The following is a 14523-nucleotide window of genomic DNA, read 5'->3' on the forward strand; positions in this document are numbered from 1 at the left end:
GACAAAAGTTTCAGATAGTGCCTTCAGCATCATTTGTTTACTTGATTTTTTTAAAATTGAAGATGGATACAGCGCGCTTTTAAAGATATTGGTGTGCAGCTGATTCCAAGTCCATAACGACAGGTATCAATTAGTTTTACTCCTCGCGGAGCAGTCGTTGAAGCTGCAGTTTATTTTACTCTATTTCACAGTGCACCATCATTTATTAAAATCCTCTCTGCTGTGTGCTCCATTCGTGATTCGTAATCAATCCTTACGGTTAGAGGTTATGCAGTCATTTATTTTTGATTACATTGCGTTTACATATTGCGATGTTATTCAATCTACAATTCAATAAACAAATGAAGGCAGTGCAACCCATTGAAATGGCATTTCAAGTTACAGAGGACACCAACACATATAGCTGATTTCTAACACTGCTGGTACAGATCAATAAACAAGCACCTAAACTGGAGCTCTAAATCCAGGGGTCTGTTAAACCCATCCAGCTGATGAAGCGGACTGTGTGATTTGTGTTGAGTGTAACTGTGACAGCCGAGATCAGATAGCGCTCCACTAAAGGAATACCGTTGAGCGATGTTGCACACTTATTGTTTTCTGACACAAATAACACAAATGGCTTGTGATTAAGGGGGGCTTTTTAAGTTTGGACTAATCTTAGACAATAGGTAAGAAAGGAAATATTCTGGTAATGTAGTTATTAAAAATTCTCTTTAAATAATTAATTTAGGAATACTGTTTGGTATTCATGAAACTTTCCCAGACTGTTAAAAAATCCAACAACAGTCTGCGTTTCTCATACATCAAACTGTATTTAAATAACCGGGGAGTTAAAGCTTTGTGAATAGGGCCCACTGTATTGTATAATTATAAACTGCATAATATTTGGAAATAACATGCACCATCATCCTTTAAAGTCATTTATCACAAACACTTAATGGTGGTAAAGGATTGCAGTAGAGAGCTTCACAGCATTACCATCCTGTATATATGCTCTAGGGAAGGGCTTCTCAAACCCTGTGTCTGCTGGTTTTCATTCCAACTCTCAATGACTTTAGACCTTTAATTGAACTGACAATTTGCTTACTTAGACCTTTTTAATTGTTATTAGCTCCTAAAAAGTTGCCGATTTTAAGTTACTTATACAATTGTATAGTTCACTTGAAATCTCCAACTGTTAAAACAATTAAAAAGGTATAATTAAGCTAATGAATAGTTAAATGAAAGGTTCAATTAAGTAATTGAGAACTCAGCTGGAATGAAAACTAGCAGACACAGGGGTCCCTCAGGACCAGGATTGGGGAACCCTGCTCTAGGGCATCCAGTCCACCTGCTATCCATCTGCACATTTGTCATGATGACTGCTAAATGAATCCCTGGGCATTTTAATGGGGAAAACAACCATGTAATTATTACTACAGTTTAAGATATGCATAGTTTCCTGTAATGGCTGGGGCTCTGCCATTTCTGAAAGTGTGATAAAACAGAGATGAGGGGAGTGAGGGTTTATGCAGGAGATTAAAGATTTGCATTTTATTGCAGATGACGAGAAGATAAAGAGACCATGCTAATCCTCATGAGATTGACCCCTTGATAAAAGAGGATGAAGCTGTTATCCAGTGTGTGGCAAGGCAGAAGAGCCCTGCATGTACAGTAATCAGTGGGCAGGGCGCTGCTGATAAACGTATTGTTTGGGATTATGTAGAACGGGCGATGGTATTATTGTTCTAGTTAAATGTGATCTGGTAGCAGCTCTGCCAGACATCTCGTGAGGGCGCGTGGTCGGCAGTGAATGATTATTGACAGATTGACTGTTGACCACACATATTTAAAACTCCCGTGCAGGATGTGGCCTTCTCCAGACTGATTAATTTATCTGGAGATGTCCACTTGTATAAAAACTGGCAGCTTTGGCTGGTCGGGGCGAGTGATCGGAGAAAAGGATCTGAGAGAGAGCTACAATTGCTACTCATGTTGGAAGGACCAGCACGATACTTGTTTTGGTGGAGGAATTATTTTTGTGTTCGAGATTTGTTTCTGTTCAAACTTTTATTTTGCTCTGTGAGCATTGTTCTTTTGTAAAAGTGTTTGTTTATTTTTGAATAAATACGCGGACCAGCGCTTCAACGCACAGTACCTGTGTGTGTGTGTCAGTCCATCTGTCACACAGTGCAATGCGTTTTAAAAGCATCTGAACAACAGTATATTGATTCTCTGTATTCTAGCACCTCCAGTAGTCTTGTCCCACTCCTTCCCTCCCTCCTTTTGGGGGGGGAAGTGGCAGTCTCAACTGAGCCCCGCACTAGTTTAATGCAGGTGGGCTGATTAGCCAGGATAATTGCTGTTCAGTTTTCATAGATGTGCATGATGGTCTGTGATGACTAATATAACTCATGAGTAACTAGCAGCGTATTTGCTTCCGTTTATCGATTTATATTGGTCTGTGTGTGTGTGTGTAGTAAAATGCACATGCTTTAGTTACAAAGAAAAGACTGGCCTTAGTGTTGTCATGCAAGTATTTGTCCTATATATTTTTGGGAAATATCTAAAATTAAAATTAACCTAAAGAATGTGTTGGTTATTATTATTACTTTCCTTCCTGGAGTGGAACATTCTCTAATGGTTTGCTAATAACACGTAAGAAGAAACAAACTGCCGTGTGTTTAAAGGTTAGGTCATATATTAAGACCTTGTTAACCTTATGACTGCTGAGAATTCACAGCGCATGTTTGCGCTAATTAAAAGTTTTTTCTTGAGGAATATACCCACAGGACGCCTTCATCGCCACAAATTGTGTTTTTCTTAGCTGCAAATACGTAAAGCCTTTGATGTAAAGATGGCAGACAATCAATAGAACATTTATTATTATTGACATTGCTGTGACATTTCCTCAGCTATTTTTGACATTGGGCATCATCACTTTCACATATAAGAGGTCATTTCAATGACATGGCACATTTTTTATGACTCATTGAGTAATTACAAAAACATGGAACCACAGTACATATTCTGGTGAGCATAATCTGTATTTCCAAATCACTACCAGGCATTACTTTACTCAAATTAGTTTAAGGGATTACACAACATGGTTTTTACAGGAATGGAACACTACATCTCCATTTTTTCGCATAAACTAGCCCATGTGTTACACTCTACAATGCAACACAACTTGCATGATTGCCACTAGACGACAAACGCCAGCCCTGCAGGTGTCTGCTGGAGCTCACTAGGCGCCTGGCCATCTGGACCTGCTGTAGCCCGATAAGGAAAAACAGTCTCTGCCAGTTTTGCCTCCCTTTCGCTCAGTGTCTGCCTATGGCCGTGCAGTAGCCTTGAATGTTGGCACATTTGCACAAGACAGGGCTCCTCTCCCTGTCACATGGGCCCATACTACTTTTAGACGTTTTCTTATATGGATAATTGGATGTTTGTTTCAATAAAACCTTGTAACTGGAGGGGCAACATTTTAGTTCATTATTATCCAGTACCATGTGCATTGCCCTGCATTTATTATAAACATGAACCCTAATAATTGGCACCTTTATAAGTCCTTGCATTGGCTGATCGCACTATAACTGCTTTGTGGTATTTAATATCTTTCAAAATGGATTTAAATAGCCCACTGTAATTGCGGAATGTTCCTAATTAAATATAAAGGAACATCTGAAGAACATTGAATCATTTTTTCTGTAAAAATTTAGAATTTTCTGAATTTTTTCCCAATTTAGAATATCCAATTATTTTTAGGTTCAGCTCACCACTACCACCACCGCGCTGACTCGGGAGCAGCGAAGATAAACACACGTTGTCCTCCGAAGCATGTGCTGTTAGCCGACTCCTTCTTTTCACACTGTATACTCACCATGCAGACCTCAGAGCTACAGCGTCGGAGGACAACGCAGGTCTGGGCAGCTCACTGGCAAGCCTGCTCCCTGGCTGACCTAAGCCCTCCCCCAACCCGGGGGGTGCTCGGCCAATTGTGCGCCGCCTCTGGGAGCTCCCGTCCACGGTCAGCAATGGAATAGCTTGCACTCGAACTGGCGATTTCCTGGCTATAGGGCGCATCCTGCACTCCACACGGAGCGCCTTTACCAGATTCGCCACTCGGGAGCCCCATGAATCATTTTTTACTTAAATGTTCAATTATATTATTCTATAATCACTCCTCAATGTTATTAAGCTCATTGGTTTTGGGACAGCTGTATCTCAGCTGCTTTATGATTAATTCTGTTCCACTGCAGAAGAGCTGTCCATTATAAACACTAGCAATAACTGCATTGCAGCATCACCTAGGACCTATAGTGGTTCAATTCAACCTTAATATAGCTCTGTGCTGACTCGACAGCCTTGGTCCAAAGATTGCAATTTAGGCAGGAGAGGATAAAGAAGCTTTAAACTAAAACTGACTGGTATCCTAGTACTGAGTTGTCAGTATAGCGATTAAAAAGATTATGATGAGGTTATACTGCATACTGCATTCCTAATCAGCAAGCAGGAGTCGGACAACAGTGTCTATAACTTTATTAATGTTTGTGTGTATTTAGTAGCACCCAGATCACCAGTACTGATCTGTTTGTATCATTTCATTGTTTCAAAATGTGCTTTAGATGGAATGTAAATCATATGTCAATAAGTTCTTACTGCATTTTTTTAAAATGCTGGTCACCCTCCGTGGAAATATATTTTGCACTGTGCAAAATCATTACTAAAGAGTTTCAAACTCACAAGGTCAAGGACTCAAAAGTATACAAACACTTATCCAGATAATATTCAAATAAGGCAAATGAGGGTGCTGTCTGGAGCATGGGGCTCCGTTCTATATGTTATAGAAACTTACTGTAATACACTTGTCATTGTACTCAATACATTCAGTTTAGGCCACTTTATTTATTTATACTTTTACATTTTTTCCGTTACATGAACATAAAAAAGTTCTAGTTCAAATAACTTCTCTGGAAGACTGCAAATTACAGAGGCCGCATGAAGCTGACATTGATGAGTGACTAAGTGTTTTATGGCTGCTTTCAAAGACCCTGATTAATACAATAATGAATAGCTGAGCTAATAATGAAATAGTTGATATTACTATCTATCGTATGCTGCAGCAACACAACTATGTTGCTGATACGTCTACACATTTTTTTGTAGCGGTTGCAAACAACTATTTGGACATTCAAAACCAAAATGCAAGATTAAGACTGAATACAAAATATTATGAAAAGTAAAAGAAATAAAAAACAAAGACTTTAGGACCAATGCAACATATGTCTCATGTGGTATGTGTGCAATCATTACCTTCATCTGGATTTTTCTTTTTGTGGTGTACAGACAATCACAAACAGAGGCAATTTAGGTTATATTTCTTCCTGTCACACCCACAGAAATAATCTACTCAATCTACTGAAGAAAATGTTATTTTTTTAAAAAAATATACAATATTACATTTTACACCAGCTTACTTTATATACAACTTTCAGTTTTTTGTTTAACTTTAATGTACAACATATTTGAATATTTTCCATATTCATTTGAATGGTTTTATACATAACAATATATCAATTACAGTTATGCACCATTAGAAACTATACAACAACACCATTAGTTCACAAACTAGTTGTGTGCACCAGTCATTTCTGGCTCCTCTGTAACTTTTTTTTGTATAGATGAATTATTTGGAGATCTACAGACACAACCAATTAATTTAGAGATGTACAGATTTTTCATACTGTGTATGATGCGGAGAACAGCATGAATGATTTAACTGGTATAAATTAAATTGAAACATCACCTTTTCATTTTTATAAAGGCACTTGTAGAGCAAGTGATACAGGGCTGGGTATGAGACTCATAAAAGGCTCCATTCCAGGTTATACCATAGGCTTGATTAGCCAGAGGGTACATGCAACTAGCTCAGGTGTGCCTTATTAACCCTGCAGTCAAACCTGGAGTGAATCAAGCTGCTTTGCAACAGTTCTTGCTTTATGGTTTCATTCACACTAAGATTTAGAATAGTGCACCTTTTGTGAGCAAAGATACAGTGCATTTGTACAATAATTGTTGGGCTTATTAACTCAATGTTGCCTCAGTTGTAAAGGGGACAGAAATTACAGTTGCACACCCCCTAGTGCTCATTTTTAAAATCACTTCAGTCCAGAAATCCAGTTTGAAAAAGGATATTAGAAAAAGCACATAATGACAGAATATTAAATGGATTAGATATCACAGAAATGTAGCTTGTATACAGTATTCCTTTAACTTTATATTGAAGTAAATGTGCATGATCACATGCCTGTGGATTCAATGCAGTAACCCTTTAACTACTAAGATAAGCACATCTACATGGATCCATTCCCCTCTACACGCTGGTACACGTGTGCAGTGTCAGTCAGGTTCTTTTAAGCCTGCTAACATGACAACAGAAACAGAATCAGAACAATAACTACGTATTGGAATCCGAAGGAACTATTTTTTTCAAGAGGATGTACTTTCTTATAGCATCTTTTATTTCTTTATTCCTCAAGCAATAAATGATGGGATTGGCCAATGGCGTTAAAAAGCAATTGAAGACAGCGATGAGGACCCGTGTATCAGAGGATACATTCCCAACCATTTCAAGGAGGTAAACTACTGCATTTGAGAAGAAGTAAGTAAGAACAACCAGCATGTGGGCAGAACAAGTTAAAAATGCCTTACGCCGACCATCAGCTGTTGCAATGCGAAAAACCGATCGGATTATTTTAATGTAGGAACACAAAATCAGGAAAAATGGAATATATATTATAGCCATTGCACTTGCAAATGCTAGATTGATTACAAATGAAGTGTCTGAACAAGCCAAATGAACTACGTTTGGAAAATCACAGAACCAATAGATTACTTTGTTGGGTCCACAGTATGGCAATTGTACAGCATAAGTTACAGCTGGGACTGGTCCGAAAAACCCTAAAAACCACGTGATAGATATCAGTGCAGCACACATTCTGTTAGTAATGATTGTATTGTAATGCAGAGGTTTGCATATGGCAACATAACGATCATAAGCCATTGTGGTTAATAGAAAGCTTTCTGTGCATTGAGAACCTAGAAAGAAATACATTTGTAAAAAACATCCTGAAAATGAAATCATATCATCCTTCATGACAGTAATGGCTAACATCTTTGGAATAATAGCTGTTACAACCACTATATCGAGAAAAGATAAATGACAAAGAAAGAAGTACATTGGTGTGTGAAGTCTTCGGTCCACTGCTACCAACAGTATAATCATGAGGTTTCCAGTTATAACAAGAAGATACACTATCACAAGAGAAACAGAAAGCGCTGTGTAGAATTGCTCTAGACTGCTTTCTGCACCGTTTATTTTAAACTGTGTGACGGTAAACACGGTTCCATTTGAATTCTGTTTGCTTTGGTTCATACTTTAACCTGAAAGAAAAAATAACAGACAATAACTTATTTTAAATGTAACACATTGCTGCTATTGTGTGTCGTCCACTTACTCATAGAACAAGGATTCGCAATGTTTACATCTCGTTAACGACATTGGATTGCTTTTCGTTTTTTTTTTTTTTTTCTATTTTCACAGTTTCATTGTACTTTGCAATCCATTAATTCACATTGGTAACTAATCATCCAAAAACCCGCTACCAGAAGCAACTCTAAATACTTAAAGCATACTGGCAGTAGCTGTTAATAGTTCATTAAACATGAATAGCGTTTTAAACACAGAAGCAACAAACACTTTTGCTTTTAATATAGTAGGCTACTGTATAATAATAATAATAATAATAATAATAATAATAATAAGAAGAAGAAGAAGAAGAAGAAGAAGAAGAAGAAGATATTTTATTTTATAGCATCTTTCAAGGTGCTTTACAGGATTAAAATCACAATAATTATACACAAAATGGAGAAAGCAACTGGGTTAAAAATACAATAAAACAGAAAATATAAACAGATAAGATCAAGAAATATCGCATATAAACAATTCAATCCCAACAAGGAATCACAAAATCCTAAATGTTACACAAAATATATCGTATATTACTATTGGTCCTATTTATAGATAACTGTAGCAGAGTCATGCTAACTGAGACTGACTACAAAAAACTGGATTTTTTCTGAAGTTTTAAATGTTTTTTGTGCCTTTCAGTCTTTATAGAACCTGTTTCTGTATACTGTGCAGCAGATAAACATACAGGTAAACAACATGCATATAATGCAGATGTCGTTACTTTGTAGTTTTTACAAACAAGGTTAAATAACACAGTAACAATGATTTCATTTATATACGCTGTCTGTAAATTCCTGATTTTCAAAATGAAGAAATAGATCACTTACTTTGGATTTTGTTTCCTGTTACAGTGCATGTTTTACCACGGTGTCATCAGGACCAAAATGAAAATAAAAAAAATCTGCTGGAGTTTATACTGTGCTCCTTTGTGCCTCAACGCTACCACAGAGATTAGGCGCTGATTATGGTTCATTTGAAAACAACAGAAAAACAGCACTACGTTTACTTAGAGAGTCAAGGGTGCTAATTATCAGGGTTTCTTGAAGCAACCATTAAAAATAAATAAATGAAAAAAGAGACAATGGCAATTAGAACTGGAAATTAACAAGATCTCCAAAGCTTTACCTTTGTGATTACCTGAGCAAGGAAAGTAATAACAAGTTGCAGGGATCTCTGAAAACATGACTGACAGCCTGTGAACCAATCACACCTGTAAACACACTAGCCCATACCAAATCCACGAGTGAAATAGAAAACAATTTTACCCTGTATGTGCAAAACTAATTTTTTTGTCCATCTATACTCAACTGATAGTTTTCAAATTCTACTGGCACTGTGCATATTTCCACAAGATGCAAACTGCATTTTCAATCAAAGGCATTACAGCTAAAAAGTTAGCTCTAAGTTAGCTTTAAGTTAGCTCGAGATCTACTCGTGTTGGAGAATTAACTCAAACCAGTTGCTCGTTCTGAGGCCCTTCTGGGGCGATTTATTATGGCTGGCTGATGCCTTTCCCCTAGCTGGCTGCTTGGGTTGGGAGAAATCCAAAGGCCATTTCACTCTGCTCTACATCTGCCAGGTGTGTTGCCGAGTAGCTTGTCAGGGTTTTCTTATGACCAGGGCACTTACTTCATGTCACGGCTGATAAGCGAGACTTTTGGGGATTAAGAGCATTAGAACGTTGGTCTACCACCCTCAGACTGACAGCCTAGTGGCGTGGTTTAATGAGACCCTAAATTGGTGTATGCCTGGTTTAGAGGATTATTAGGGGGTAAAATCCATTACCTCCAACCCTTAGTATTTGATATGATAACTCTCAGACCCCTTCCCCTTAGAACTTAAATGAAGAAATTACTTGTCTGTAGCATATCATTTAAAGGTATTATTAATTTAAATTAAGCAGTGATTTGTATTTTCAGGAGCAAATTGATTTTACAAAATTTTACAGAATTTAACAACCCAAATAATATAATTCAATTATAGCTAATTAATAATACATTGCTAACGAGTACCCTTGACTCTCCCTGACTCACAGGAATATAGTCAAGCATTCATTTCAGTTTGATCAACATAATGAAAGCAAAAACCACCAGTCCAACAGTGGCAGATCTAAATAAAAGAAAATATAAAACATTGCATAGATTGCTTACTTTATATTTATTATTATGTTGTAGTGTGAGTCCTGATACTATTTCGACATCACAATTAATATAAAAAGAATAAGTATTCTCCTGGTGCTTATATACCTTTGTGCCACAATACTACCACAGAGAATAGGCGCCGCTTAGGGTTAGATTGACAATTACAGAAAAAAACACTTAATTTCACTTCGAATCAAGTGTGCTGATTATCAAGGTTTCTGGAAGGTCCAATTCGTATTCTGACCCAAAGAAAGAGAGGAAAAAATAACAAAGAGAAGATGGCAATTACAATGAGGAAAAAACAAGCCAGTACAATTGTTATACATTTATTACTATCCAAATCTATTGATCCTTATGACATATTTAATTAATTAGTCTTGAATACTAATGACATTATTATTATTATTATTATTATTATTATTATTATTATTATTATTATTATTATTATTATCGGAAGTCCTATTTAAATATCTGTGTGAGTACTTTAATACTCTATTCACCAAAAATGAGAGCTATAGGTAACATGAAAACGTAGATCACAATGACCTATATCCTGACCTGACAGACAGCAGTTTACCGTCTATATCCATTTCTCACCCTGGTGATAGTGCCTGGGTTCTGTGTTTTCCAGATGTAGTTGCCCTTCTCTGTACCTTCTCGAGTGCAGTGATGTATTTTTTGTAGGTGACCAAACCTGCACGACGTATTCTAGGTGGGGTCTAACTAGGGCACAGTATAATCTTAGCATAACCTCTCTAGACTTGTGTTCCACGCTTTGTGCAATATAGCCTAACATTCTATTTGCCTTTTTAATTGCCTCACACTTTGGCGAGATACTTCTAATGATGAATATCACCATCAGCAACACAGAATATCACCATCAGCAACACAGAATATCACCATCAGCAACGCTGAATATCACCATCAGCAGATCCCTAAAAAACCTAAAAAAGGACATTTATTTTGGGGTTCATAAAAGAAATGTAAAAGGAACTCTAAAACACTTGGCAAGAGTTAAGCTATATATATATATATATATATATATTGTAATATAGCGGGTTGTGAGAGACGGCAGGGAGGGGGTTAAAACCTCCCTGCAAAGAAAAAAAAAAAGAAAAAAAAACATGTGAAAATGCACATTTTTGTTTGATTTGTGTTGCTTTATTGTTTCATTTAATTTGCTAATTGATTTCGTAATTGTTTTATTGTTTAGTTTAATTGTTTTATTATTGATTATCATCCTCGCCTGGGCGTTATTGAGGGAATTAGATCCAGGTGGGGGGGTTTAAAAGAGAAGGAGGCAGATAGGAGTGGTCTGCTTCCTGGCAGTCGTAAGGCAAGGTAAAAGTGTGCTGTGTTAAACCTGCGTAGGTGGTGTTGGCAGGTAAACGGCTTAGCCGTCCTGCAAGTTAGTGAGGGAAAAACTTGTATAGTAAGCGCTCCGAACGGAGTTAGGTTTTGTTTTGTGTGTTTGTTTATTTTTGTGTTCATTAAAAATAGCGCAACCGCGCTTGAAACTTCATTTCAGTTGTTGTGGGTCGTAATTTTAAAGGGGCACGAACCCGAGTGAGTGCAGCTGGTTTACAATATATATATATATAAAAGTTTTTTTCCTTCCTAAACTATTATTAGAACATATTATTAGGGGACAAAGCTAAGCTCTGTATTTCAAACAAAACAATCATAAAAGCACATAACCAAGGCAGGACAAAAAACTATTAGAAAACGATTCAGTATCGCTAGCCAATCAGATTCCAGCTATAGCGGGCATCAATACACAGTAGATGTCTGCTGAAGCATCACTTCGTCACCTGTGAATCCAATTTAAAATCAATCTACGCCAGTATCGGCTTTTTCATTTTGACTTGCTGTATTTTTAAGCTTAATTCTAACATCTAGTGGACAGCAAATAATAAACAAAGCCACAATTTGCAACTGCAGAGTCAGCCAATCACAGCCTGTCAGCTCGACAGGAGCTCAGACAGCATCTTTCAAGAACAACAAATCGAGACACGGACAATTCAATTATATTGCTCCATTCAGATATCTGGCACTGTCCAGATAAACTATAAGCAGCTCTGACATGTAAAAAAAAGTGATTTTCTTAACAAATCATTACAAGTTCAATGTAAATGTTTTAAAGTGTTTTTTTTAAAGAAAATAATGCAAAAATAGTTTTCTAATAGCAATAGTGCCCTCTCTACCACGAGAAGGAAGGTAGGCATACTAACCCTTTTAATTTGTCTCGATCTGTAAGCCAGTGTGAAATAATGGCTCAGAAATGGAATCAGTTTAGCACTGAATTACCGTAAAACTTCAATTAAACGCCTCCAGAAAATTTACTAACAACAATGGGTGATTTGCAGCATACAAGATTTAGGGACAAATATTCAAAGATCTTTCAAATTTTCTCATCTTTCTCGCAACTCTGCTTACATTGCAAATGTTTTGAGTAAAATCGCAAGTGAGTGAAATCTAAAAGAGGAGAAACTGCAATTATCGCAGCGCTGTGGAAATTGATAAATTAACATGAATTAACACAGGAAATCAACTGCAACTCTCTCGAGAAATATAACCATCGCAACGTTTTGCAAAACGAAGACGCATTATTTGGGCATGACGACGCATAGCCCCAGCACCTCTTCAGCTATGAAAGTTAAAAATGTCATTAAATGTTTTGCTCTCAAATGCGTTTTCTTACAATTCTCAACACAGTTTAATCTATTCTGTAAGTTCTTGAGTGCGCTAAACAGAGACAGTCCACTGCCAGGGACATTGAATTACTTTACCATTTATGTGCCTGTGACAGGGAGGGCTGAGTGATGATGTCAAGCAGAACCTGCAGAGCCACACAGGCAGGTCGAGTGCAAACGTGCACTGTGGCGCTATTTTTATTTTTCAAACAACAAAAATAAAATAAAAGGTTTAAACAAAAAGACTTGCTCACAGAGCGAGAATAAAAGGTTGAAATGAAACAAATCACGAACACAAAATACTGAAGATGTTTTATGCAACTGGGCACAGGCCTTTATAAACTGACCTATTTCTGGCCTCCCGGAGTCCTGGCATCCTCACAGCGACTCCAAACGGTCTTGTCTGGGCAATGCCTTCACGAGCACCGTCTTGGAGTGGAAGGGTTTCGTGCAGTAGTTCTCTTCATGAACTCTGTCCTCGTCGATGTCAACACAGTAAGCTTTCGCTCAGCACCCGCCTGTATAGCTATGGCCATGCAGTAGCCTTGAACGTTGGTGCAGACACCCTTTGAGCTGCGCACAGCCTCTCCGGGCACGCCCCCCCAGCCAATCCGGACCTCCCGATCAGCTCAGCAGCGGGCGAGCCTACCTGCCCAATTGGTTGCCTAGCAACATGCCTCCTGTTCTGTCCCAGCTGCACACATTTAAGCAAGAACCAGTGACAGGGAGAGCCCTGTCACTGGGCCCATACTACTTTTAGACGTTTTCTTATATGGATGATTGAATGTTTGTTTCAATGAAAGCTTGTAACTGGAGGGGCAACGAAACGTTGTTGTTGTTGACCTTCGGAGGCTGTTCCTATGGAAACTGACCTGTACTGTAACTGTGGTAAGATGATGGAGACCAGTTTATAATTTCTTACACAATCTTCTTGTACACAGCGAGACAAGGTATTAGTTGCTGAACTTAATATGACCCTCCCTGAAAGCTACACAGTACACCTGAATTTATTTCAAGGTGAAGGTTGAGTGAGCATTACAATTTACATTACTGATAACTGAACTTTTACCTGTACAAATATTTATAAATATATTTGTTTGAGCTGTTATCAAAAGTTGCACTGGTAAACATTGTTTTCAACAGTAAAGTGTAAGTAATGGGACACAGAATGGCAGCTTTAACATGAATAAATATAGACCAGTATGAATGTACCATGAATTGTTGCTACATGAATATAATATACATTCAACAGAAAATCACATTTTAATTAATTATTGTCCAGTACCATGTGCATTTATTATAAACATGAACACTAATAATTGGCACCTTTATAAGTCCCTGCGTAGGCTGATTGCACTATAACTGCTGTGTGGTATGTACTATCTTTCAAAATTGATTTAAATAGCCAACAGTAATTGTTGAATGTTCCTAATTAAATATAAAGGAACATCTGAAGAACATTGAATTGTTTTTTTAGTTAAATGTTCAATTATATTATTCTATAATCACTCCTCAATATTATTAAGCTCATTGGTTTTGGGACAGCTGTATCTCAGCTGCTTTATGATTAATTCTGTTCCACTGCAGAAGAGCTGTCCATTATAAACACTAGCATTAACTGCATTGCAGCATCACCTAGGACCTATAGTGGTTCAATTCAACCTTTAATATAGCTCTGTGCTGACTCGATTGCAATTTAGGTTGGAGAGGATAAAGAAGCTTTAAACTAAAACTCACTTGTATCCTAGTACTGAGTTATCAGTATAGCAATTAAAAAGAGGTTATGATGAGGATATAGTGCATACTGCATTCCTAATCAGCAAGCAGGAGTCGGACAACAGTGTCTATAACTTTACTAATGTTTGTGTGTATTTAGTAGCACCCAGATCACCAGTACAGATCTGTTTGTATCATTTCACTGTCTCTCACTCTTACAGATATACAATGCCAGGGAATACCTGCATGACACTACCAACAGGTTCAACGGCCCGCCTGGACTGTCCATTCATGATACATCACCATTCCCAGATTATTACAGCCTACATTCCTTCAATCAAGTTGGGGAGGAAACCTACAGAATCTGTTCTCCTATGATATTCCATGTAGCTGTTTCAATATTAAATGAATTTCATACCCAAACTACCAGTTGCTGTTTTCATCAACCAGGTGACAGTGT

General features: G+C 37.5%; 1 protein-coding gene across 1 annotated transcript; it reads right to left on the reverse strand.

Annotated features, from left to right (window-relative positions):
- Window positions 1–6407: 6407 nt before the first annotated feature.
- Window positions 6408–7355, reverse strand: LOC131737818 (olfactory receptor 6N1-like). The gene has a single exon (XM_059029541.1). It carries the CDS (start codon window positions 7265–7267, stop codon window positions 6440–6442), a length of 828 nt encoding a protein of 275 aa, XP_058885524.1. The 5' UTR covers window positions 7268–7355; the 3' UTR covers window positions 6408–6439.
- Between the last annotated feature and the right edge of the window lie 7168 nt (window positions 7356–14523).

This window comes from Acipenser ruthenus, chromosome 8 (genome assembly GCF_902713425.1).
Source record: "Acipenser ruthenus chromosome 8, fAciRut3.2 maternal haplotype, whole genome shotgun sequence".
In the NCBI taxonomy this organism is placed as follows: Eukaryota; Metazoa; Chordata; class Actinopteri; order Acipenseriformes; family Acipenseridae; genus Acipenser; species Acipenser ruthenus.

Coding starts and splice junctions, on each gene's coding strand:
- LOC131737818 (XM_059029541.1), bottom strand. CDS start 7,267: ATGATTATACTGTTGGTAGCAGTGGACCGAAGACTTCACACACCAATG.